We start from the raw sequence: 26,904 nt of genomic DNA, 5'->3' as shown, positions 1-26,904 counted from the left end.
GGCGGGGCGCGGGGCGGGCGCGGCGCCATGTCCCCTGAAGGGAGGCGGGAGCGAGCCGCACGGCACCTCCAGCCTCCGGCGGCGCCGCGGTCACCGGGTCAACGGCCGCCCACCCCCCCACGTCCGGCCACCGACCCGGAAGTGGCCCCGCCCGGAGGGCACCGCCCCCTAAGGGGCGGGGCCGGCGCACCTGCGGGCCGCACCTGCCACGCCCCACGGCTTTCGCCGCCGCACCTGCCAGACGTGCGCAGGTGCAGGAGGGTCGCGGGCTGAGGCCTGCAGTGTGCGCTCGAGGCCACCCCCAGGGCCCCCGCGTAGCCCACGGTGCTGAGTTAGATCCCTGAACTGCTTCAGGCAAGTAAAACTTGGCTGGGGAGGCGCGAGAGTGGAACTCATGATATGCCCCCCTGCCCCGTGTTCTTTAGGTCTTTGCTCATGGGCCCCCTGATCAAGGACGACCCTGTTTCCCTCAGGGACCGTCCCTGTCTACTCGCTGACAAACCCCGCCCCCTCCCCAGACTCACAGTCTCCCCTTCCCTGCTTGTTTTCCTCCGTGGTACGCATCGCTGTCAGACACACTACCGGTTTCTGTTTCACGGGTCTATCTTGTTGATTGTCTGTCTCCATTGGAATCAAAGTGCTATTTTTGTCCCCAGGGCCTAGAACTGTTTGATTGGATGTGAGCTGCCTCTGGAAGAGGCACGACCTTAGGTGACACAGTTTTCTTCAGTGGAGACAATCCCCTGAGAGGGACTGACAGCTGAGGGTGGCCTTGAGGCAGCAGCTCCTCCAGGCAGCCCCGTGCAGCACCCACCCTCAGCCCCATCCCCGGCCAACGTTATGCATGTACTGGATCGCTTTAATCGATACCTGAGGGTGCTTAGTTGTCCATGTGGGGAATACACACGCCAGAGGTGGTTAGCTAACACTTCATCCAAAAGTCACTCCAGAGGCAGTGAATATAAGCACGTTAATGATCTCAGATCAACGGAAGTGGATTCATTAATTATCCTGAGAGATATTGGCAAAATTTCGCTGGTGAAAATCGTGGTGTCCAAGTCACATGGATTGTTTATAATTTTTGGAGGCATCTCCTCCCTTGGTGAACAGGATTAAGAATCCGGAGATTCCAGCAGTCCAGACCTTTTGGAAGGGAAGACTTTACTTTGAGATGGACACTTTACAGTGTCCAGCCACCCAGTGTCCTTGCGTGTATGTTTCAAGTAAGGTTTGTTCGGAGCACCTAATTTGACTGGGGGTGGGGATGCATATCTGAGTGGGCAGCAGAATTTGGTCTATGACGTACTTTCTTTGTAAGCTGGTGGAGAAATTGTTGGGGGAGAAGGCCCAGAGCCCTCACCTAACTCTAACAGCTGGTAACCCCTGCAGCTGTTTATTTCACGAACCTAGTACTTGTTGCCCAAATTGATATGAATCAATTTACATAACCCCAATGACAGAAAAAGAAAGTCTAGCCATGTTCAGATAAACTCACTCAAATTCAGTGATATCAGTCACTTCCTGTTTAAAACCATCTCCGTTACATTCAGGGCTGTCCCTAGTCCCTCTCCTCCCCGGGCTCTGCAGGGGCAGCTTTGGTGGAGGACCGCACATCCATCAACTTCTCGGTCTTCACCTGTCCAGGGTGGATCGCCACTGAGGGGCAGGGATTTCGCCACATAGTGTCCATCAAGGTGCCTGCGGTCCACATCCAGGCTTTAGGTTCTGTGGTCCCTGTAGCCACTCACGGCTGCACCTCTTACCTTGGGCTTGTTTGCTTTCAACTACCTGGGGAAAACCGTACCTGCTTCCTGTGCCCACAGAGGCGCTCTCTTTAAGCTTGCTCTTGGGCCCATCTGCCTAGGCCCGCAGGCAGCCCCTCTTACACCATGCCCCTAGGCTCTGAGAACGTGCTCTGAGACCTGCCCCCACTCCCAGGGCAATAAGGCCAAAAGTGAAGTGCCTACCTCTCCACTCTTGGGTCCCAAACTTGGAAGGGACTCTTCTATCCCACTGCCACCATCCCCTGGGATTGCCCAGGTGATAGGTACGGACTTAACATCTGGATAACATCTGGACTTAACATCTGAACTCAAAAGCCAAGAATTTTGATGTCTTTAATCTCTGGCTCCTCTGAAATGAGCCTGCATTCCCACCTCGGTTCTGGGGACATCTCTGATCAGGAGGCCCTCAGTGAACGTGAACGAGGAGGGGGCCGGGCAGGTGGACAGGACACACCGGTGAATGTTTCACCAAGCTCTTACCTGGGCCTAAGCAGAGTCATTAGGTTAGACTGCGTAGTACCTCTGCTCTCTACTAAAACACAAGTATTGCTCGATACAGATGAGAGCAGAAAGACTTTAGTGTGCATTTATCGAATCTGACATTTCCTCTCAACCGGGAGGGACGCCCGCCTGGGAGTGGGCGAGGTGGGCAGTGGCCCGCTAGAGGGAAGGGAACAGACTGGGCTGGAGGGGCTGCCGCTGCCCACGTCCTGTTTGCCCCAGGCCACGGGGCCCCAGGCCACGGGACAGCAGCTCTCACCTTGGTTTTAAGGGCCGGGTGGGGAGCTTGAGTGGGAGAGGCAGGGATTGGAAATCAACGAAGGAGTGGACACAGGAGCAAGGAGCTGGGCTTTGTGTGCACAGCTTGGCCAGGGCCTCCTCGGCCCTTCGTGTGGGCCCTGCCCCACCGCACCCGCCACGGCCAGCTCCCTGTGCTCCTGGGACTTGCTGGCTTTCAGATGTGGCTGGAAGCCGCCCCAGGGAGCCTTGTTCTAGTCGTTGCTGTGAGTGTTTGGGGCGGGTGGGGTAGTGTATCCTTCCTCTCGGGCCCTCCGCTCTCAGACTCAGCGATTCTGCAGCCCCTTTGGGCTCACTGGACAATGCCAGAGAACGTGTTGATGGGCATTCGAAGGGGCTTGGCCTTGGCTTTGGTCCTTTCTATCTCCTCCTGGTGTGAGCTGAGTCCCAGCACCTTGGATTTCTGGGCCCCAGAACACGGCTCTGGGCAGGGAGCAACCTCGAACCTGTGGGCGGAGAGAGGCCAGCTCGGGAGACCCATCTCAGGGGTCAGATCTGTCTGGGCCTTTTAAACGTAGCCCCTTTACTGTCGGGTATAGACAAGGGGGCTCCGCAGAGGCAAGAGGAAGAGCCAGAAGGAGAAAGGGTACCCTGAGCCTGGGGCGAACGCACGGAGAGGAGGATACGCCTGAACGGGTCACCCTGTGCGCCTGCCTGACCCAAAAACACCTCCCCAGGGGACACCAGTAAGTGTCGTGTTAACTGGGTCGTAGCTGCCACAGAAGGGCAGCCTGTGTTGGGGGCAGTGCCAGCACAGGAGGTTGGATCGGGAGGGCTGCAGGCTGAGCATTTGTAGAAGAATCTCGGGAGAACTTAATCTCAGCTACTGCCCAAGGTCAGCCCATCATTTGCTCTTCTTCCTGGATTTAAGTCATCACCTGAGTCCACACCCATCAGGGATACCTGCCTGGCCCACGATCCACCCCGACAAGGCGTTCAGGGCTCAGGCAAGAGCGGGGGCGGGGCCGGCAGCCGGGAAGCTTTGCCCCAGGGGCACGGAGCCCAGCCTCACCTGGCCACATCCCTGTACGCGCGGCAACTGTCCTTGTCCAGCAACAGTGTCAGCAGCCTCTGGTCCTGGCTTTGGATCTGGACGTTAGCCGACCGGAAGGTGTTTGTCACCGTCTGCAATAGAGACAGCTTGGGGAGCATCACCTTGGTAACGGATGGCCCAGCCAACACCTCCTACCCTGGAATCCTGTGTGTTTCAGTTCAGTACACAAGGGTCCCGCCTCTCTTCTTGCAAGTGACCCTGAGTAGTGACAAACCTGCATAAGATGCTTCTAGGCAGCCTTGGTCCTTGGCTCTCCCATCATTTCCACAGTTCTTTTTCCCACCTGTTGTCCTTAATTTCAAACACAACCTGGGATGCTACAGTTAGAGCTTGCCAGGTGCTGAAGTGACCTGAGCACCTCCTTTTTGACAGGCATGTTATGTATGTAATTTGGGGCTACTTCAGGGTTTTTATAAGCCCTGACCCCTGTACTCAGTGTTGGATTGCATACAAAATTATTTCCCTGGGGCAGAGACAGAGGGTCTGGAAAACAGCCACCTATCCCCATGACTCAGGCTAAGCCTGTACCAGTTTGTACCATGGGGCTAGTTACGTCCTCTGCACAGGGAACCCGGGTCATGGTGTTCCCACCTTCCACACCCACAGCCCTGCGCAGCTTCTCCAGAAAGTACCCAGGAGCAGAGGAAAGCAGCCCCGAGGCAGCCCTCCAACCCGTGACCTGAGGGGGCTGCTCCCGAGAGACCCCTCCTCCTGGACAGAGAACGTAGAGCATCCTGGGCTCCAGGTGGGGCACTGAGGGCCTTTCCGGTCACTGGCCCATAGCACACGTGGATAGCAGCTTTGCATGACTCACCAATGCAGAGCATTGGAGTTTCTAGAGCATTAGCCTCCATCTCATTCAAGTATTCTCAACCCCTGGAGTCACCTTTCCAAAACATAAAATTAGAAATTCTGATCTAAGTGGTCTGGAGTCCAGCCCCGGCCTGGGCATTTTTCATAAGCTCCCTGTTGTAGGCAGGGCTGATCCACCTTCCTACTGTCAAACAGCAGAGGGACAAACAAAGCCTCAACCTGGGGCGGGGGGGGTCAAGCATGTCCAGGCATTTCTGCTGGACTTTTGTGGGGTGGAAGGTGGGTTTGGCAGCCAGGAGTCTATGGGCAGAGTGTGCAAGAATCTCTCGGGAGACTCTCCACCCAGACCATCCTGGCTCTGCCACTTATTAGCCGTGTGACCTTGGACATGATTCTTAATCACTGCGTGCTTTTGTTTCTCACCTTTGCAACGACCTTGTAGGTAGCGAGACAGTACAGAGGTAAAAGGGAACTCGCTAGGGTGGTAAGTTTAGATTTTCAAAAAGCTCACAACCAGGTTATTTAAAGAGGTCATTAAAAATAGAAACCGTGGTAAGGAACTGACTTTGAAAGGGGAAATACATAAAGGTAAATAGGTCCACCCTGGAACCTGAAGCTCAAATACAGAGCTGTCCTGTTGGAAGATCTCAGCTCAGTACAAAGCTCTCAGTCCGTCAGAGCGCTCCTCCAGTGCATAGGCTGCCCCAGAAAAAATGAACTCTGGTTAGAGGTGAGATCCTGCATAGGTGGAGGCTGGATCAGATGATCAGGGAACATCTAGCCCGCTCCTGCTGTGGGCCATTCCTACGGTGGGTGCTGGAAAGACACGGAGATAGGGCCTGAGCCACGAGATCACGTCATTGACAAGTTTTGCAAATGCTTCAGTGGCTCTGTCCCCAGGGCTCTGGGGAAGCACAGAGGTGGGGTCCCTAGCTCTCCGGGGAGTGGGGAATGGGTGGAGGAGGTGGAGGGAAGGGCCTCCTGGGGGAGATAACACCTGAGTTTCATCTTGAAAGAGAGATAGGGGTTATGAAAGGAAGATGGGGAAGAGAAAGGGAGGAACGGGGTTTCAGGCCCAGCAAAGCACGTGAACAAAGGCACAGAGGAAGGTCTGCCAGTACACTTCCAAATGGAACCGAGCAGGATACTATGGGACCTTCCCCGGACAGACCCCTCCCCCATATCTGCTGTAGCTCCTCTCTGAAGTACCTGGATAACAGTACCTGATGCACATTTCCTGAGCTGTTTTACAGATGCTAAAACCACCGCCAAATGGAAGAAATTAACTACTTGATGACCATGAGCACGTAGCCCCCAGACCTACTGGCGCCTAAGGATTGATAACGTTAACCCCTGTGACACCACCCTGTTACCTCGCCATCAACCAATCAGAGAACTGCGCACCAGCTGATCACATACACTGGGACGCCCTTCCCTCACCTGGCCTTTAAAAGCGCTTTGCTGAAACCCATCGGGGACTTCGGTGGTTTTGAGCACCAGCTGCCCTGGACTCCTTGCTTGGCACCCTGCAAAAAACACTGCACTTTCCTTCACCATGACCCGGTGTCTGTGTATTGGCTTTGCCGAGTGCAGGCGAGAGGACCCAGGTTTGGTTCGGTATCACAGATACCCCCGTGTAAAGTGCACGCAGGGGTGGCCAGGGTTGCAGATGGAGAGAAAGCGGAACCAAGCTATGCAACACTGAAGTTTCTCCGCCCTTCTGCCCTGGAGAGTAGGAAATGGTCGAGGGATTTTAAGCACAGAGTCATGTGTCCGAGTTCTGTTTTAGAAAGATCATGCAAGCAGAGGTATGGAGGGTGGATTGCAGGAGTACTGGAATGACATCGGGGAGACCGGCTGGGAGGCTGTAGAGTTTGTCCAGGAGAAGGGGGTGGATGAAGGTCTGGCCCAAGGGTGACCAATTCGTCCCAGGAAACCCCTTAGTCCCTGGCAAATTGGGACAGATGGTCAACCTCACTGGACCACAAGAAGGAGGATGGAGAGGAAGAGAGAGGTGTGAGAGTGTTTGAGAGAGAAAACCAGTGGACACGGGGAGGTGAGAAAGGGGAGGCATCTGAGCTTACTCCAAAGTTGCCGGGACAGGTGACTGGTTAATGATGGTCCTGCTGAATGAGAGACAAGACACGGGGGAGGAGGGGATGAAATAAAAACAGTCGCTAATACATATATAGCTCTGACTTGGCCAAGCACTCTTCTAGAAGCTTGACACGTCACCATCATTTAATCCTCACAACAACCGGATAGGTAGGTACCATTACTGTCCCCGTTTTCCAGATAACGAGACTGAGGGACAGAGAGCTGGAGTGACTTGCCTAAATCACGTAGCTGGTAAATGACAGCTCAGATCTGAGCCCAGGCAGTCTGGCTCCAGAGAGCTCTTAACTACTAGAAAGCACTGGCTCTGGTTTTGAATATCTTGGGTTTGGGGTGTCGTGGGACACTGAGGTCATGCTAACTTAGTTGAATGCAGGAGTCAGACACTCAGGGATGAATGTCAGAGCAGGAGATAAAGGTTTGGGCACCCTTAACAACTTGGACTAAAGCCATGGACGTGGTTTTGAGAGTCCAGGGAATAAGAAAAGAAGTGGGCCATGGACTGAAGTGGGGAACAGTGGCTATTTAAGGAACTGGCTTAGGAAAAAGAGTCCAGAGAAAAGGGCTGAGTGATGCCAAGGCTTGGGATGAGGTGGAAGGTCACGGCCCTGACCTCGTGGATGCAGGGTATCGCGGAAGCACTCAGACACCTGAGCATCAGACCGAGTGGGCGGCTTGACCTAAAGGTAGTGTCTGCCTGACAGGCGATGTGGGGAAGCTGAGGCTGTCTTGAGAACGTGGTTCAGGTATGATCACGGGCTCCAAGCCCAGCCGAGTAGGGCAGTGAAGTCCAGAGAGGCCATCAGATAGGGAGAAAATGGGCGGGTCCTATGCCTGTATCAATAAGGGACTCTCTATGAGTATCGGTAAGGGTTAAGGCAAAGGGCAAAGGGCGGCGGTAGGGTGATGAGGTTGAAAGAGCTGGTGTGATGTGGTCAAAGGCCGGGCCATTGCTGTTTGGGAGTCTAGCTGCTGTGTGCAGGGGACGCCAGAACCCGGGTGCATTTTGTACTATCTGGGTACGTCTTAGGTCCTCAGATGGTCCAGGTGGAGGTGGAGGGCGGGGCCTTAACTCTTCCAGTGCCTTACTTATGCCAGTTGGTGGTCAGTACTTCAAACAGACTGACTGGAAAGCAGATTCTTTCCAACAGGATGACCCACTTCAACAGCAAAGGCTCAGAAAGGCTCAAAAGTCCATTCCCCCTTCGCTGAAACCCTCCCCCTGGGCTCCCCGCCACCTGCCCTGCATGAATCTCCTCAGTACTTACAGAGAAGGACCTTCCTGTCAAGTTGGAGGTCTTGACAACCTCTGTCACGCTAATATTCAGGCATGTGTGGTCTGTCTCCGGAGCAGCAGTTGGGGGGCAGTGGGTGGGCCCTGAAACTGGGAAGAATGAGATGGTGGGTGAGGGGCTGTGAATGGGCCTCTAGGGAAGTAGGGCAGCTTGAGACTCCACCTCCCAAGAAGGACACAAACCCACCTTGACTACTGCCCCGCCCCCTTTTAACCCCTCCCCACACCCTGCGCAGCCCCTACTTCCTGACTCCACCTTGGTCCCCGCCAAGCCTCAGTTCCCTCCAGATCATCCGTCTCCATCCCCTGGAGAATCCACATTTCTATATCCTGAGGCATAGCAGCCATCACCAACCTAAATCCTTTCTTTCACCTTCTCCTGTACCCGTTTCCAATGGGAAGAAGTTCTTCTGCAGCCACTGGGCATGCTCAGAATGGCAGGACCACCTAGCCCAGGATGGTGTGTAAGACAGAGGGCTGTAGGAAGGCATCTGTCCCAACATGTCGAGAGCATTTCTTTGACTTTCCTCACAGTGTATAATGTGTCAAAAACCATTATTGTGTGACTGCTGCCCGGCTTTACCCCTCCCTGCCGACAAAGGAGGGTTCTTAGAGATCCAAGTTCGGACAGGACTGTGTGATGGAAAATTTGGAGGAGATTCAGGAGTTAGAGTGGGGGTGGATGGGGTGGGAGTTTTGTAAGGGAAACAGAAGAAATCAAAGTTTAACAATAGGGCTGACGCTACAGTTTACTGTGTGCACATACATTAGCATCTTGTCTCTATTTTAGAAATGAACAAGCAGGTAGACAGGTCACAAGTAACCCGAGGTCACACAGATGGAAACGCGGCAAAGCTGGGCTTCGACGCCTGCCCACCTGGTTCTAGAATCTGTGCTCCTGCCCCACTGCTCTGTGACCGCCTCTTGTCTTAGAGCTATTGCCAAAGTCACACGTCTCCTTCACGTACACGAGGCCACGTACACCCCTCCGCGTGGTCCCTCCACCTTCCAGCTCAGGCTCATCCGGCGGCAGAAGCATCACCCAGCGCTGCTCGATGCTGACCAACCTGAAGGCCAGGCGGGTCCTCGCCCGGGCAGCCTGGCGCCCAGCTCCGGGCCCAGCACGGGTAGGAGTTCGACCACGTTCCGTGATCCCAGGGACAGGGAGGGAGGCTCCTTCCCCTGGCTCAGCCCGTCTCCTTCTCTCTCTGTCCTCTCTCCTCCGCACCCCAGCTTTCCCGTGCGTGTCCTTCCCTGTCTCTGCTCTGCGTGCCCAGCCCCTCACCTTCAGTGTCACCGGCTGGAAGTGCCTTTAGGACCAGCCCGGTGGCCCGCAGGGAGACGGTGACCTCTCGGGTGCGGTGGCTGAGCAGGGCCTGGGGAGGGAGATGCGGGGACGGAGGGGGGTCCTCAGGACAAGGTACACGACACCACGTCAACAGTCCTGCTTCTGTCCCCTTCCCCCCATCCCCCGCTTCCTGCCCCTGCCCTGAGTGTTGGCCGTGTCACTAATGTCCAGTAAGGAGCTAGAGGACGCAGGCTCAGAACGCTCAGCCCAGGGAGCCTTCCAGACCAAGGACTACGCCCCCATACAGCGGGTCAGCTAGAGAGGAGGGTATTTTATTTATTTATTTATTTTTTTTGCAGTACGCAGGCCTCTCACTGTTGTGGCCTCTCCCGTTGCGGAGCACAGGCTCCGGACGCGCAGGCTCAGCGGCCATGGCTCAGGGGCCCAGCCGCTCCGCGGCATGTGGGATCTTCCCGGACCGGGGCACGAACCCGTGTCCCCTGCATCGGCAGGCGGACCCTCAACCACTGCGCCACCAGGGAAGCCCGAGGAGGGTATTTTTGAGCAAGGGGACAGCGCCTTGTTCCTTAGGTCAGATCGCCTCCTTGGCTGTGTGTAAGGCCAACTGTAACCCGCCCATCCCTGCAAAACTCCCTGGAGGCTGGGAAACTCTGGGGGCAGCCACGAGAAAAGGGCAGAAGTTTCCTCTGGCTCTATCCGCTCCCCCTGATGTCCCTGACAACTGCTTCCCCCCAGTTGAACCTCCGGGCCACCTGCTGACCACGCCACACACACTGACCTTCTGGTAGCGAACGGAGAGCTCAGCCCCTGGGCCCTCAGCCACGCCCCTCCTCCGGGGTGAAAGGCTCTCTGCAGGGGACGAGAAGAGGCTGAATGAAGGTGGGAGGTCCCCGTCCCTCCCGCCCTGGCTCCCCACGTCCCTGAGGTGGAGCTGAAGCTGCATCTGTCCCGGGATGGAAAGGCAGCACCCTAGGGGGGCCAGGCTGCCCTTCAGTAGGGCAAAGCCCCCCGGTATTCAGCAGAGGTGGGACGGGGCTTGGGGGGAACCATTAGGTGAGAGGTGGGGGGACTTTCTGGAAGCGGGCCTTGAGGAGCTGAGCCAGGGCAAGCTTTGGGAAAGGGGAGACAGATGCCCACCTCTGGGGAACTTGGAGTCCTGGATCTTGACTTTGAGCTCGGTGAGGAAGATGTCCTCTGCAGGGTCCTGACTGAGGTCACTGAGGAAGATCTGGAGGGAGGCAGGGAGGAGGGAGGCTGGAGAAGGCCGTCCCCAGCAGAGGCAGCTCCCCCCAACATCCGCAGCCCGGGATGCGGGCTTCTAATCCAAGTGCCCACCACTGCCCTCAGATCTTCCATGGGCTGACTTCCTTGCCCTTATCTTCCCCTATCTTTTAATTTATTTTTCTACTCATTTGAATTCTCACAGGAACCCTGTGGTGAAGATTATTCCTATTTTAAATGGTTGCCCCACCTCCTACATTGCACCTGCCTTCCAGAAAGGAGAAAAGCTTGTGCCAATTGAGACAGCCCCACCTTTTTTTTTTTTTTTTTTAAATATTTCTTTCTGCCTTTATTTAGGCTGTGCTGGGTCTTAGTTGTGGCACACAGGATCTTTAGTTGCGGCCTGCAAACTCTTAGTTGCGGCATGCGTGTGGGATCTAGTCCCCTGATCAGGGATCGAACCTGGGCCCCCTGCATTGGGAGCGCGGAGTCTTAACCACTGGACCACCAGGGAAGTCCCTATTCCCATTTTGAAGATGGGGAAAATGAATGTTAGAGAGGTAGAGGTACTGCGATCCCACAGTGAGCAGGTGGGGGGACCAGGAGGCAAAGCCATGAACTTCTTACCACCGCACACAGGCTCTAACTTTACACCCACTGCACCCAGCCGGTCCCACACTGACCCACTCTTTGGTTTACACACACACATACACACACACACACACACACACTCACACACACATACACTTCATGGTGTTAATAGCAGGATATTCAAAGATAAACAAAGGACAGTCTCTTATCTCAGGGGACTCAGAGTCTTGGTGGGGAGAGACAGGTATCTGCAGATATATGACAAAGTGGCAGTGAGGTGTCAGAGGGATGCCCAGGGCATCACAGGGGCACCCAGGAGAAGCACCCAATCGGGCTGAGAGGAGCAGAGATGAGGGCAGTTTTGCTGTAGGACGTGAGGGCTAGCAAGGATGAAGGGGAGGATGTGAGGTAAGGGAGAGAACCTTCCACACGAAGAAGACCTGCTTCTGCTTGAACTTGAGGCCTTAGGAGTTAATAATTATCTGACTCATCCAGAGAGTAAGAAGAGAAAGTTAACAACCAAGAATGTCTGGATGAGTTTATGACTTGCATCCTGGCCCCCTGTTTCCCTGGAGCCAGGGTATTTAGGTTGTGGGGTCCTGGGATCCAGCAGGCTGCCATGGTCTCCTTGGAGCCCCAGGTGGGAAGCTTACCTTGACTGCGTAGATCTGGAAATAGATGGGTTGGGTGCCCATGCGAACATAGTAGGTGATGGCATCCAGGATGAAGGGGTCTACGGTCTGGGACGTGTCCAGGGAGAGAGGCTGTGTGAGTGAGGGAGAGGTACTGTCTTCAGCCAGCTTCCTCCATCCTACTGTGGGAGCTGACTCTTTCTTTTTTTTTCTTTCTCACCATGCTGCATGGCTTGCAGGATCTTAGTTCCCTGACCAGGGATTGAACCCGAACTCTGGCACTGAAAGTGCTGAGTCTAAACCACTGGACTACCAGGGAATTCCTACAGGCCTTCCCCAACCCCATATGATTATAAAGCATAATGGGTTTTTCAGGTAAACAGAACGTCTATATAATATCTGACAGTATCAGAGTTGGAAAGAAGCTCAGCGTATTTCACCTATATCCAATCTTATAATATCTCTTCTAACTTTCACATCTGGTCTATTGAAATCTCGTTCCTTTCAAGAAGCTCACACTGAGGAATTATGAACTTATTCTAATAGTGCTGCCCTTGTTCACAGTATTTCCATTTTCTTCATGTGGAAACTGCTTTTGGAGTTAAGTGTAAGGGTCACATAAATTGTTAATTATAAGGGGAAAGAGAGCAGGGGAAAATAAAAATCCTACATGTGTCTTGACGGGGAAAACAGCTACCAACAAAGGAGTATAAATGAGACCCTGCATCAGATGTTTCTCCTGTTAGTATCCTCCAGGTTTCGAGGAAAAGGTATTTTAATACCCAGCTAAACAGTCTTTCATATATAGGCAAAGACATTTTCAGATAAGTAATAATTCAGAAAAGATGCCTATCTCCAATATCTTTATTAGAATATAAGAAGATGCCCTAATCAATCAGGCAATGAAGCAAAATGTGGCCAGTTAGAAAGTAATTATGTAAAAATCAATAACCTCCTTTTATACTAGCAGTAACTACTACCCAAATATAATGGGAGAAAAATCCACAACTATAAGAAAAAGCCATCAAACATAAGGAATAAATTTAGCAGGAAATGGGTAAAATCTATATGATGAAAACTGTACAACTCACCTGAGGGAGATACAAGAAGACTTTAATAAGTGAAGAGTTATACCTCACCCCCAGAGAGTGTAACATAATGTGCTAAAGATGTTAATTCTCCAAACTTCAATCGAGATCCCAAGGGAATTAAAAATAAAACTCGACAAAGGAATTCTAAAATTTATCTGGAAATATAAAGAAACAAGACTTTCCAAGTCTGGAAAGTTTTGAACAAGTAATGGGGTAGATGTACCGTGCCAAACATTGACATTAAAAAGTGCTAATTTATACAAAAATGAATAGATGAATCAGAAAGAATAGATATCCAGAAATCAACTCAAGCATGTGTGACAATTTAGTAAATGATAAAAGTGGCATTTCAAATTGATGGGGCAAGATGGTTTATGCAATAAATAGCTTTAGGACAACTGGCTAAACACTTGGAAAAAATAAAATCACATACTAAAATTAATAGCAGATAGGTTATTTACATGTAAAAATTGAGACCATAAGATGGTTAGAGAAATTATCAGTAAATATTTACTTAATCTTGGAGTGGAGAAGGCCTTTCAAAGCATGGCTCCGAAGGGAAAAATCATAAAGGGTAAAAATATTGAAATTCTGTAAGTCAAAAAAAAAAACACTGACAAAATTGTTAGGCAAATAAAAAAGTGGGGGGAAATGTCTGCAGCACATATGACAGCAGAAAGGGAAGGCCTTTCAAATCAATAAAAGATGAGCTCTCCTTGCCCCCCCAACCCCCACTGCCTGGGGGGTGGGGGATTGGCACTATGGCTTGTGGTTAAGAGAACATGCTCTGGAATCAAGCTGCCTGATTCCAAGTGGGACTCCTTCTGTTACTCTGGGCAAGTGACCTAATCTCTTTGTGCCTCAGCTGCTTGATCTGTAAAATGGGGATGCAGTGGCAATAGCGCCTGTAGACAGACAGGAGAACCTGGTTGGCGGGGCTGCTGCGTCTAAGTGCTTAGAACGGTGCCTGGCATGGGGCAGTGCTCAGGAAGCATGAACTGTTGCAGTTGGAGAGAAAATAGCACAAGAAACTCACAGAAGAAGGCATATAATTGGCCTACACACTTAAGAATGTTTTACTTTATCTTCTCCATAGCGTTCCCGTAGGTGCCTGGTACGTGCTCCGAGTGAATTCCAGCCACTAGCTGGTTAGGGCTCCTCTTCTGTATTCCTTCCTGCCTCACCCCTCATGGGGCTCCCTGGGCTGACTCTTGAGGTCAAGGGTCAAGAAAACACCCCCTACCACCTCCCTCCCGCCCCCCTACCCTCGCTGCCCTACCATCTCTGCCAGCTTGTGGATGGCGGGGCACAGGGTGTTGACGATGCTCTCGTACCACGGGTCTGCACGGCCCAGGAACGCAGCCAACTCTCCGAGCTCCGAACGCCTGGATGCTGTGGGCTTCTGGGGACAAAGGGACAAGGGGACAGGGCAGACCCGTCAGGCCCTCTCTGGCACTCTCTTCCTATCGGAGGGTCCCCAGGTACCAGTCCTGGGCAAACTAGCTTTGGGAATATGACCAAATCACTCAACCTCTTGGGGCGTTGATTTCTGCACCATGTGAAGACTTGTTTTACACCTGAGATGAAGCTGGAACCCCCTTCCCTGAGGATGCCTGCCAGGGACACTGAAAAATGATCAACAGCCTTTAAAGGGGAGAGACAAGTATTGCCTTGAATTTAATGCTTTCCAATCAGAAGCAGGGTGGGCAACAGAAAAGGAAAATTGCCGGTGCGGCTTCATTCCCGGCCCCCCGGGAAGGGTGGTGTGTATGTGGCTGAGGGGGTGTGTGTGTGTGAGAGAGCCCTGTTTGAGAAGCTTGCCATTAATTCCGTTAGAAAAGCAGAATGATGCTCCCAGTGAGAGAGCATCTCTCTCTGGCCACATGCAGCCCCCAGGGCCCACGTCTGTGGCTTCTGGGACAGAAAGCCTCCAGGTCTCTCCCAGATCCACATCCTAAGGAAGAATGATCCCAGTTCCCGCTCCTGACACCTTCCATCTCTTCCCCCACGTCCCCCGCCCCCCCATCCAGCCACCTCAGATGCCAGCACAGGGATGTAGTAGAGCTGCAGGCTGAGTCTGGGGGTGAGGCAGAACTTCTGGGTCTCTCGTTTCCTGGCAAGGGGGAGCAGAGCACAGGCATGAGGGCAGGGGTTTTGACTTCAGACAGACTTGGTTCCACATCCTGGCTCTGCTATTTATTATGTCTTGACTCTGGGCAATTGACCTACTCTCTCTGAACCTCTGTTTTCTCATCTGTAGAATGGGTGCAGTAAAGCAGGCAGCACAGCGCTCCGTGGTGGCCGGGTGCGGGGGCCGGGGGATTACTGTGCACCATCTTCTGCCATCCCAGCCTGGCCTCGACCTCCTGAGCACCCCCCCGCCCGACCCTTCCACCCTTCACCAGCACAGGCTGGGCCCACCTGTGCCCCGACCATCCCCAGCCGCCCCTTGGGGCCCTACCTGAGGCTGTGGTAGGCCCGGGCCAGGCGCCCCAGCATCCGGTCGTCCCCTAGCACCAGCACCCGGGCCGTGTGCAGCCGGGAGACCCCAGGCAGCAGCCCCCTATCCCCGCTGGGCCTGCCAGTCCTCTGGTGCAGCCCCGGCGGCCCATCCCAGCTGCCGGGCATCAGGATGTCTGGGGGCCACACCCGCTTCTTGATGCCCCCTTTGCGCTTCAGCCTGGCTTGCTCCACCTCGGGGCTGCCAGGTGTGGGCGGCTCGTCGGCCCCCCAAGGAAGGTCCCGCTCGATGCCGCTGTCGGTGGACAGCATGGACGCCCGGGCCAACTCCCGGTCTGGCAGGAGGCCCTGCAGATCCAAGGCTTCCAAGTCTGCACTGAGGCGCAGCTGGGATCGCGGGCACAGGAAGAGAACCAGTTCCTTCCCTGGGACGCGGAGACAAAGGGGACCATCAGGGCGGAGAACGGACGCGAGGCTGGCAGGGCCCCACCCTGGCAAGGTCGGTGGTTCCGTGTTTCCCACACACGGTTAGCTGAACAGAAGCCCCATGAGATGCTCCGTGAAGGAACAGAGGTTCTGTGGCCAACAGAGACTAAGAACCCCACACACTCCTGTCAAAGTAAACATCTTAAAGGCTCTGAGAAGTCCTGTAGCTTAATGCAGTGCCTCCTGACTCTAGAGCCCTCTTCTCCATATTTGCTCATTAGCATCCTCCATTCTCCAGCGCCCCCATAGTTTCCCCTGGGACACAGATAACAGAGCATCAGCTCCTGGCTTTTCTAATTGACCTTCATTTTATTGCTCCTGAGGAAACTGAGGCCCCCAGGGAACTGACATCTAGGGTGAACCAGCACGTGAAAGGACACGTGGGCCTTGAATCCGGTTCACCAGTCTGGCACTTCCCACCACAACCTGCCGCTCTATCTTCCCCCCTCCCCTGAGAAGAGCCAGGGGGACTGGGGGACAGACATCAGCGTGGAGGGGAAGTGTGGGCCCCCTCCTGCTCTGGAAACCATAACTTTTTTGTGCCTGCCTCCTTCTTGGGGACGTGTATTGTCTGTCTGCATCATCATGGCATGTGACACTTTCTAGACACATGTGGCCAGTGGCTAATGCACGGAGTGTTCTGACATAGAGCAAATGTATTCTCATTTCAGATGCTGCAAACAACTCAGGGAACAAGGAGCACACACAGACACACACACAGCAGATACACAGGCAGACACAAAGACACAACAGAGACGCACAAAGATACACACAGGCACACACAGAGACACAGACGTAGACATACACACAGATACACAATAAATATACATAGAGATAGACACACACACAGTGCACACACAGACGCAAACATGTAGACACAGACACACAAAGACACCTGCACACACACCAAAAGACATACACACAAACACACACAGATACACAGACACACACACACACACACACACACACACATGCACACACACATACACCACTATTTCCAGCCCGCTCCCCCCAGAGGGGTCAAAGGCACTGCACTTACAGAGCTGTTCCTCATTGGTCCACAGGTGGAAGGTGATATGGGGGCTGGGCAGAGGGATGCTTGGAAGCCGGTCCTGGGGGGGCTCACCTGAAGGACAGGCTGTGGAGACCACGGAGGAGAGGACTGTGCGATTCTCCTCTGCCCTCTCCCCACCCCCAGCTCCTGTGTGGGGCCTATGGGGGTGGGTGGCAGAGACCCTCGCCCTCCCGTATCTGGCCCTGTCAAGTTCCTCTGCCTCTCTGCCACCATCAGCTCATCCAGGGCCTAACACCTGCCCAAGGATGCCTAGCGGCTCCCAGTTTCCTACAAACTTCCTAGCTGGGCCTTCAAGACCCTTCACAAGCCAGCTCACTGCATCATTCCCAACCTTTTCTCCCTCCCCCAGCCCCGCTGCAGCCATGCTGCCTTTCCCACTGTTCAGAGACATCCTGGCCACATGCAGACCAGGGGAAAGGCCTCCGTATTTCTCAGGGCCTCCTCCAGGAGCATGCACACAGTAGATGCTCAATTAACGTTTGCTCCTGGTGCTGAAAAGAGTCACGGCCAAGTACGAAGGGCAGCAGGAAGCCTGCATCCAGGGGAGAGAGCAGGGCCAACCAACCCCCCTCTCCTCCTTCCAGAAGCCTTCCTGACACTCCAGCCTGGGAGTCATCCCCTCCCCAGACCTTACTGGCTGCACACTGGGCACACCTAACATGTAGCCTTAGGATTTAACTTCCACATAGCACAGCTCCCTTCTGAACAAGGCTGCAAGCTTCCTTAGGGGAGAGCAACCCACGGTCACTGAACACTTACTACTGTTCTCACCGTGCCCACAGTGCTATCATCTCACCGGGTCCTACCAGCGACCCTGGGGCACAGGTAATATTATCTTCACTATAGAGGAGGAGTCAGGGGCACAGAGAGGTTAAGTAACTGGCCTGAGGTCACACAGTAAGTGGCAGAGCCAGAATTTGAGCCCAGGCAGCCCGGCTACAGAGTCCATGCTTTTACCCATGACACGGTGCCCATAACCACTGTCCCATGCTGCCCCCCAGTAGCAGGGGCTCAACGGGGGTGCTGGCTGGCCATTAAGATGCGCAGGGCAAGTCTGGGCGGGAGGCAGGTGCCTGGATGTGTCTGGGATGGTGGGGGCAGCCCAGAGTGGTCTTGTCCTGCCCACGCAGATTTACTGCTGAGTTAGCAAGTGGTACCCAAGGAGAGCAAAGCCAGATTTGCCCCAGGGTTTCGCCCAGCTTTGGGAGGGGAGAGGCTTCATGAACAGACATTTCCATGTGGCAATCAGAGGCAGTGTAGAATATTAAAGCAAAATAAGAGGAGGCTGAGAAGGAGGAAGTTTTAAGCAGGTGCCCAACCTGCCTGCCTCACCCTGACTTCTGCAGTCTCCACCCTCCCTGGGCTGCCGAGGTCAAGCCCAGGGAGGGCCGGCACACTGGCCTCTGCCCGTGGTTTCCAGTCCTCAGGCAAGTGCCGTGTACCTATGGGTGCACCGTGTGTTCGGGGCATGCAGGCTGACAAACTCCACGGGTGCTTTGAGCGGCCATGAAACAGGACACAAATCAGAACCGTCCTCCAGTAGCCAGAAAATATATGTTCCAGACACTTCTCTGGGCTCTCTGGAGTTTCTGCAACACACACGGGCTTGCTTCCCATCAGTGTATGGCATTGTCTTATAAAAAGGCAAGCAGAAAGCAAGCGTTGGAATAAAAATCTGTGAGACCAGATGTAAGTGATGTAGACTCAGATGCTCTTTAGGGGATCCGTGGACCATTGGATCCCTTGGTTACTATAGTATGGTGGTTAAGAGCTAGACAGCCTGGGTTTGAATCTCAGCTCTGCTACTTACTAACTGCGTGATCTTGGGCAAGATTTATAGCCTCTTTCTAACTCTGTTTTCTCACCTGCAAAATGGGGTTAATGCTTCCTACCTCATAAGTAGTCTACTGTGAGGATTAATTGATTTAATATACGTAAACTGCTGAGAGCAGCAACTGGGGTATAGTGGGCGCCCAGGAGGTGTCAGCTGTTATCATGACCCTAATTACCCACCTTCTAATTAGCCCGGGACATTCAAGCTCTTGGGAGCCGCTGCGTGTCCCACCCCGCTTCAGCCACGCGCGCAGACTCTGAGCAGGTACAGCGCTGGTCTCTGGCGCCCCCTGCAGGGTACCCGGACCGCAGCTCACCGCTCCTGACGCTTACCGCCGCAGCGCCCCCTGGCGGCCGCCGCCGGCCCCAGCAGCGAGCAGTAAATCTCCTTCAGCCTCTCCAGGTGGCCCTCCCGGCTCGGGCTGGGCCCGCTGGCCATCTGCTCCACGGCTGCCACCACGGCGTGGAAATAATGCTCCAGGGCGCGGCGGGAGCTGGTCTGCCGGGGAGGAGCATCAGAGCTTGAGTTCCGGCTCTGCACCCACCCACCCCCTGCTCCAACGCCAAGCCTGCAGGTGCGCGGAGAGCCCAGTGGCACCTCCCCTCTGCCCGGGACTCCGGCAGGAGCTTCCCCATGAAGGCCTTCCCACGTCCAGGGCTCCGCTCCTGCCCTGCCATAGCTGTTGCCCGATGCCGCCTGCAGCAGGGGGTCCCCTCGGCCCCTCACACCGTGGTGTGGGGGGACAGCTGGTGCCCGGCAATGTTGGGAACCCCGGGGGACAGGGATGGCCTCTGGCGCCCACCCTCCTTGGGATGTCACTAAGTATCTGGATCACTGTTCTGCCATCACTCGGATGTAAACTCAGGATGGTAGCGGTTTTGTCTGTTTCATTTACAGCTGCATCCCCAACACGTAGAACGTCTGCTGGCTCATAGTAAGTGCTCGATAAATATTTGTTGAATATTTCCTAAACGTCTGTCACTCCTATGCTGCCTTGACATACCACCTATAAATCATTATTTTTCTTTAAATCATTGCACTTTTTTGGTTCAAAACTATTTCAAAAGCAAATTTCATATTGCTGCTCTAAGTAAAACGGCTAGTGTCACTTGTCATAAACAGAAAATAACTAAGATGAAAATAATGATCACAAAACTCTATTATTAAATTGTAGCCAGGTACTATGGCCTGCCAAGGCTTTAGAGCTGGAAGCTTGCGTTTTCTTTTAAAAAAGGCAGATTAGCAAGCATTCAAGAGGTTAAGGGTAAAGCACCAAGCTGAGCCTTTCTCCTTAACGCAAACAGGTTTTGAAGAGCTTCTCACTCTTTGAGTTTCACCATGCTCTCCAGCACCGAAGGCTCCTGTCTCCATGGGTACCTCTCTGACACCTTGAGAACTCCCCTGGATCACTGTTCTCTGGCTGTGTCCCCTCACCCCCACTCACCACCAGCTAATCCCAGCTCATGACCGAGGATGCGGGGCCCAAACGAGTGACACGGGCAGGCACAGCAGGGCTTGCTCTGATCTCTTTTTTGTGCTAGGGGTCCGCTGAGCAGGGTCTTAACTTCCTGGGCTGAGGGAGAGTGGGTCATTCTGACTAGCTAGGGCTCCAGTAAATATTTGCTGAATGACCAGCTGAATGAACACGAGCAATTAGAGGGACAAGGAGTCAGAGTTGGAAGGGGCCACGGGGACCATCTCGTCTTGTTGCTTCATTTTATAAATTGATTATAAGTGAATTAATTAAATAGTTATCAAGTACCCACTAGGTTCCAGGCACTGTTCTAAGTGCTGGAGTACAGCAGTAAACAAAACAGACAAAAATTCCTGTCTGCATGAAGCTTATATTATAGTGTATCTCTTTGTGTGTGTGTGGGGGGGAAATAATAAACAAGATAAGTGAAATTTATAGTATAATAACAATAAAGCGATGAAAAGAAAATAAAGCAGGGCAGGAGGATGTGCAATCTGGGGGAGGGACTGAAGTTTTAGACAGTGTGACCAGAGGAGCCTCACTGAAAGGTGACTTTTGACTAAAAGTTTAAAGGAAGTGAAGGGTCGAGTCATGTGGATACCTGCCACGGGGCAGCCCCACCTGGACACCATCTCTAGCATCCGGAACACAGAGCAGAGGGTCCGAGAGCTGGGTTGTCCCAGGCTGCCCTCCCAGTCTCGAGACCTTGTCAGATCCTGTGGACACGAGGGGAGACCAATCTACGCCCCCCACCTCCTATCTGGGCCTCGGACCAGGCCCTCAGCAGACAGGAGGTGGGCTGGTGGCCAGATAAGGCCTACCTACCAGACCGTGGTTGGCTGGGCCACTTCTCCCAGGCCCCACCGGCCCTCGAGCCAGCAGGTATGACTGGGAACGGCACCCCTCAAGCAGAATTCCAGATAAGGAGGCTGGGGTCTCAGGGGGCGGGGAGCCCCAGGCCGGGCTGAGGTCTAGGAGCCCCAGCACCCAAAAGGGGAGGGGGGGTGCCGGGGGGGACCACTGAGGACCCCTTAACTCCAAGCTTCCTAGGGTCTCTAACTTCAGATCAGTGACGCATTCCCTGGGTCTCTCCTGGCTCTTCTTTGGTCCCTCCCCGCCCCCCCCCCATTCTCTTTTCACAAACATGGAGACTCAGAGCCGTGAGCTCCACATAGAGAGAGGTGGCGGAGGGTGCATAAGATTTTGACTATGTTTAAAAAAATACAGCTTTCACTTTCAGCATTTCTTTCTTCTACAGCGAAGTAGTGCTCGCATCAGACCCATTAATTTCAGCCCTGAACCCCACCCCATTCTTGACCCAGCACCTCCCAATCCTACCCCATTCCTGATGCCCTCAAACCCAGCCCAGCCTCACTCCCAAGCCAACCCCTGAACTCCAGCCACATCCAACTCGGGGATGGAGTGAGGCTGGGGATCCTCTAATGCCTGCATCACTGAGAAACAAAAATCAATGCGCTTAAGATGTTAGGGAACTGTTGACCAAAACCACCCACTTGGGCCAGGCTCGATGATCACCGCTTGCCTGAGCTGTCTCACAACAGGAGGTCCCGAGAATTCAGGAGGGGCCAAAAGAGGGAGGAGATGACCAACCTCCCAGAATCCTTTGCACTGGAATCCACCTTGGCTGAGAGATACGCCACCAGGAAGGACCCTGAGTTAGACTATGGACCAAGCAAGATGATTGGTCAGAGACAACCCGGAAACTAACCCCATCACCACAAAACCCGAGACTGTCAAGCCACGTGGCAGAGCAGTTCCCCTGGGTTCCCTTACCCTGCTGCTCTCCGCCCGGGAGCCCTTTCGCAATAGAGTCTCTTGCTTTGTCAGCACGTGTGTCTCCTCGGACAATTCATTTCCGAGTGTTAGACAAGAGCCCACTCTCAGGCCCTGGAAGCGGTCCCCCTTCCTGCAACACTTACATGTTTGCCATTGTTGTGTGAAACAGCCCCTGTGTGGCTGCCAGGTCAGCTGGCAAACTCTGGTCAGGAAGGCGACTACCCTCCCCCCTTCCCGAGAGCCACGGCCAAGTGCAGGGAGAGGGGACAGTAGCCCACGTTAGGACAGACACATGAGACACATTAGGGGCCATAGGTGCCTGTGCTAAAACCAGCCTGGGGCTTAGGTACGAGTCCGGCGGGGAGGGGCATTCCTCCATCACGCGTTCTGTGTGCTGTGAGCCCCCAAAGGGGCTGTTATGGAAGGAGGGATGTCCCGGATGGCGGCATGGGGGAAGGGAGTCAAGAACCCTCAGTGGATCCAAGCAGGTGGGCAACCACAAAGGAATGGTGGGGATGGTCCTTTTAGAGAAAAGGAATGACAGAAAACGACCAACATGGTTTAAGAAGGAACCCAGGGCTTCCCTGGTGGCGCAGTGGTTGAGAGTCCGCCTGCCGATGCAGGGGACACGGGTTCGTGCCCCGGTCCGGGAAGATCCCAAATGCCGCGGAGCGGCTGGGCCCGTGAGCCATGGCCGCTGAGCCTGCGCGTCCGGAGCCTGTGCTCCGCAACGGGAGAGGCCACAACAGTGAGAGGCCCGCGTACCGCAAAAAAAAAAAAAAAAAAAAGAAGGAACCCAGCCGCACATAAAAGACACCCATCAAAAGAAGGATCCAAGACCTAGGGCTCAGGGTGTGGAGAATTCCAGATGGAAACAAGAGAAGGAAGAGCAACGGCTCCAGTGCATTTTGATGAGCAAAGCAGGTCCTGAGACTCGGGCTGGAGAAAGGACAGACAACCACTTCCTGGGGCAGGACGGGCAGGGGATCGTGGACCCCTCAAGGGCACGCCCCGTTCTGGAGCCGGCCCCTCCTACGGCACCACAGCCCTGAGCGACCCTCCGACCCCCCTTCCCGAAGGGCAGGCACCTTTCCGCCTACTGTGCAGACTCCGGCTGGCATCCTCCCCCACCCAAGAAATCCAGCGCCTGGGGCCACCGCGGCCAGAGAATCTGCAACCTGCTGCAGTCTTGGCTGTGGACAGGGGTGAGGCTTAGTCAGAGAGAAAAGCTAGGAAATAGGTGGGCAAGTGTTGGAAACAAACTAAATGCCCGCAACAGGAGCCGGGGATAAAGAAATAACAGCACGTTCACGAATTCTCTGCACCAGCGGCAGCACGTGTTTTCCAAGGAAAATATTTCCATATGGCATAGTTCCAGTGGCAAGGAAAAATAGATATTATATTTATGCACATAGAGAGGCAGTATATAAACTGTATACAGAGTCTGATAGCTCAGTTGTTAAAAAGGAGTGGGGCTGCGGATGGGGCTGGAAGGCGATTGAACACAGGCTTGAAGTCAGATAGACCTGGGTTCAAATCCAGACACAGCCACTTCCTATCTGTGTCACCACAGGTAGGTTATCGGCTTCTCTGTGCCTTTGTTTTGGTAAGTACATCCATTTCACAATGTTGTGGTGAGAGTTTTTTAAGGTGACACCTGTAAAGTGTTGAACACGGTGCCTGGAACACAGCAGACGTTCAATAAACAGTGGCTCTTGTGATGATCACTGTCGATATTATTCAGGAAACATACCAAATGTTAATTGCTAATGTGTGTGGGTAGAGGGGTGTGAGTGATTTTTATTTTCTTTCTTGGCTCTCCTGCATTGTTTTTCAAATTTTCCTTAGTGAATGTGTCTTTGTCTTTGGTTTGGGGAAAAAGGTGATGTGGAAACAGGAGAAGGGGGAAGCCCAGGAGAGTGAGCTGCTGGTATGGGGGGGCGGGGCAGTGACCTTACCTGAAGCTTCCTCTGCAGCACACCTGCCTCGCAGGCCTCCCCCAGCGCCGCCTGCAGGGCGTGGGAGACCACGTGGCGCATGCAGGCCTCTGGTGTCTGCTGCCCCTGGGCCGCCTCAATCTCCAGCAGCAGGGCACTGCACACGGAGGGAGGCACCAGCTCAGGATCCACGAAGAGGAACACTCTGAGGGCAAAGGTGGGGGGACCGGGAGCCGATGAGGACCACGGGGAGCAGGGCCGCCCTCAGAGCCTCGCGGCACCCGCCACCCCCACCCCCAAGTTATTTACTTCCTCCAAAAACAGGAGCCTCAAATTCAAAATTCTACTGGGGGACAACACTAGGGAGTGGTGGGGATTGCGGCAAAGAAGAGCAGGCACGGCCCTTCCAGGGGGGCAGCTGGTCCCTCTGGGTCCCTCTCATGTCTAGGTAAGTTCCAGCTGAAATGCCCCTCCCTCCCTCAGCGTGGCCCGTTGACCCCGTAGCCCTCTAGGAGGGACCCTAAATCCTTCCTGCTGAAACGAGCTCTGAACCCTAAGTGAGCCCCTTCTTCTCTCATCCCCCTCATCACAGCAGAAAACCAACCTCACCCACCCTCTCTTCCGTACTCAACTGTCATTTCAACCTCTCCAATGCCAAGTCGTCTGGATCCCTTCCCCTCCCTGCACCCTCCACGAACACAGAGCCCCAGGCTACACCTTTCAGTACCAGGCGAGCAGAGGTACCTGCAGGGCAGGAGGCTACGCACCCCCTGCTTCACCCCCGACTCCATCAGCCTCTCTCCCCAGCACGAGCAGTGGACGCGTCCTCAGTCTTACACACACACAGATGAAAGACCCCAGATCTCATGGTGTGACTGTGGCCTGAATTACTGATATTCTAGAGGTGCCTCTGGCTGCTTGATGCAACACCATGGCCAAGGGCAGAATGGAGGTGGAACCATGGATCTGCAGAATGGCCCGGTGCTCGTGCCCACGTTCTGCATGTGAGCGGGCGAGCTCTGAATCCAGCCCAAGAAGAAAGTCCTAACTGCTTTCAGGGGTCTCCAGGGAAGGACACGCCCTCTCCACCCTGAGGACGGCCCGCTGCTGGACAAACGCCATGGATGGGAGGGGATGCTCCCCACGCAGACTCCACACTTGTCCTGCGGGCAGCACCCTCGCTGGGGCCACTCACCTCTCCCGGTAGGGGTACAGCTCATTCGTCAGGTTCTGCTCGGCAATGACCAGCCTCTGGTACAGCGTCCCTGCGGGGCAGACCACTTCAGCCAACCAGCATCTGAGGCTCTGACCCCCATTCCCTACTTTCCCAGAAGGTGCTGGAGATTTTGAACTCCCTGGAATCCTGGAGAGGAAGGCAAGACCTTGGGCAGAGCTGGAGTGGCTCTTACCTGGGACGGCCGTCTCCGTTTTCAGCCTTATGGCGCAGTCCAGGGCGATGGTGCAGTAGGGGGCGGGCAGGGTCAGCAACTTCGTGCAAAAGGCATAGGTTCTCCGGTGGAGCTCCTCTGTGATGCCCGTGGCCTGGGTGAGACGGAGGAATCAGGGTGCCCGGAGCCCTAGGTCTCGCAGGGTCCTGGGTGGTGCGGGGTGATGGGGGGCGGGGAGAGCAGCCAGACCTGGGCTCACACTTCCCTCCCAAATCTACACCTTCAGCCTCTTCTCCCAGCATCTCTAAGACATCTCCCCTCCTACACCACGTTCAGGCTTCTCAAGATGGAAACTCATCCCCACCCTGTTTTGCCAGCACATCAACTCCCCTCGCAGCCCTTCTGCTCTGTCGGGGTTGCGAATTTACCGCCACTACCTCCCCAATTTCATCTCTTCGTGTATCAGGGCGAGGGCAGGGCTATGGGGAGAAGCCAGTTAGGGGCAGGTGCTCCTCGAGCTCCTCTAGGCTCGCTCACCAGGCAGAGACTGGTTGTCTCCTGAGTGTCCAGCCCCGTCACCCGTGGGTCACCCCGACCCCCTTCACCCTCAGTCCCCGCTCACCTTAGTGAGCACGTACATTAGAGTGTGCAGCAAGGGAATGATGACATGCCGGGCGTCCTCACTTTCTGCCTGGAAAACAGGAGATCACAGGACATGGATGGGGCGCACAGGTGCGGGGGGTCGCAGGGGTCTCGCCACATCCTAGCGGGAGATGTGGTGGAAGGCAGTGTCCCAGCAGGCTGAGGGGAGTGGAAAAGGGCCACAGCCTGCCCTGGTAGAAGAGTGGGGGTGGGGGGCACAGGTGCGGGAGCCCAGGTGTGAGGGCATGGGGGAGGGGTGCAGGGAACTCCCTGAGGGAGGGGCGGCACTGACTCAGGGCAGGAGCTGGTAGCAAAGTGACAGGTGAGGCGCCAGCTTGGAGGCTCCCCTGAGTGCAGCGTTTCCCAAACGTAGAGCACTGGGTGGTGTGGAGGGTAATTACGAGGATAATTTTGAAAATTTTTAGTAGTTAGGCATTTACGTTTACAGGTACTTTCCATTTCTGTCCAGTGATACGGGTTTTCCATTTACGGTCGTGTCGTAGAGATCCTTTTTGAAAGACGTTAACTCAGGTCAAAGAGTGGGAGTCAACGTAAAGATAAAATTGCTTATAGCAAAGTACTGGAGAAGAAGAAATACGGTAGAAATCAAACGACCAGAGTGTGTGAGACACGGGGTGGATGGGCCCAAGTCCCCAGCGGGAACGGCCTCTCTTCCTCTCGTCCCTGTCTGCCCCCTGCCCGAAGCCCGAGGACTCACCTTCTCCAGTTCTCTGAGCAGTATGCGGACCAGTGCCGGACTCTTACCAGGATCCCGCTCGACCTTCTTGTGCAGGGACCATCTCCACATGCCTGGGTCAGGAGAAAGGGGTGTCCAGCCCAGCCAGGGGGGAGGGGGGGCCTCTGAAAGGAGACCCCTCTGAGCAGGACTCTGAGCCCTGGAGTCCCAGGTCTGACCCCCGCCCCCACTGCCAGGTGCTGGGCTCCGCGCCCATGGAGGGGGGGCGGTTTCTCTGATCTGCAGCCCCCATGAGCGGTGAATTCCCAGGGCGGAAAGGAGGGAGGCGGGACGCTAGCGGGGACAGGTGTGTGCACGTGGCTTCTGGAGCAGCGATGTTTACAGCTCAGCACCCCAAGCCACGTTCCTGGGA

General features: G+C 54.5%; 1 protein-coding gene across 5 annotated transcripts in view; it reads right to left on the bottom strand.

Annotated features, from left to right (window-relative positions):
• Positions 1-26,904, bottom strand: part of PIK3R6 (phosphoinositide-3-kinase regulatory subunit 6) — a 74,855-nt gene that overhangs the window by 20,613 nt on the left and 27,338 nt on the right. For 3 of the 5 annotated variants that reach the window (XM_022596235.3, XM_022596242.2, XM_022596240.2), the window contains 17 exons: positions 26,514-26,605; positions 25,776-25,844; positions 25,175-25,307; positions 24,961-25,030; positions 23,787-23,970; positions 18,890-19,055; positions 16,688-16,786; positions 15,164-15,587; positions 14,737-14,815; positions 13,982-14,104; positions 11,633-11,743; positions 10,305-10,395; positions 9,946-10,016; positions 9,144-9,234; positions 7,833-7,948; positions 3,595-3,707; positions 502-3,028 (listed from right to left, as the gene is read on the bottom strand). In XM_022596235.3, the coding sequence (XP_022451943.2) occupies positions 2,875-3,028; positions 3,595-3,707; positions 7,833-7,948; positions 9,144-9,234; positions 9,946-10,016; positions 10,305-10,395; positions 11,633-11,743; positions 13,982-14,104; positions 14,737-14,815; positions 15,164-15,587; positions 16,688-16,786; positions 18,890-19,055; positions 23,787-23,970; positions 24,961-25,030; positions 25,175-25,307; positions 25,776-25,844; positions 26,514-26,605 (2,186 nt within the window). In that variant the 3' untranslated portion in view covers positions 502-2,874. Of the gene's footprint in view, positions 1-501; positions 3,029-3,594; positions 3,708-7,832; positions 7,949-9,143; positions 9,235-9,945; positions 10,017-10,304; positions 10,396-11,632; positions 11,744-13,981; positions 14,105-14,736; positions 14,816-15,163; positions 15,588-16,687; positions 16,787-18,889; positions 19,056-23,786; positions 23,971-24,960; positions 25,031-25,174; positions 25,308-25,775; positions 25,845-26,513; positions 26,606-26,904 lie in introns of those variants that run through there. The other 2 variants (XR_002647737.3, XR_002647736.3) reach the window with 1 other exon arrangement.

The sequence above is a fragment of the Delphinapterus leucas genome, chromosome 19 (assembly GCF_059928025.1).
Source record: "Delphinapterus leucas isolate spDelLeu-1000000601 "Yukka" chromosome 19, BTC_Dleu_Yukka2, whole genome shotgun sequence".
NCBI lineage: Eukaryota > Metazoa > Chordata > Mammalia > Artiodactyla > Monodontidae > Delphinapterus > Delphinapterus leucas.
This window is presented reverse-complemented; position numbering and strand designations above follow the sequence as displayed.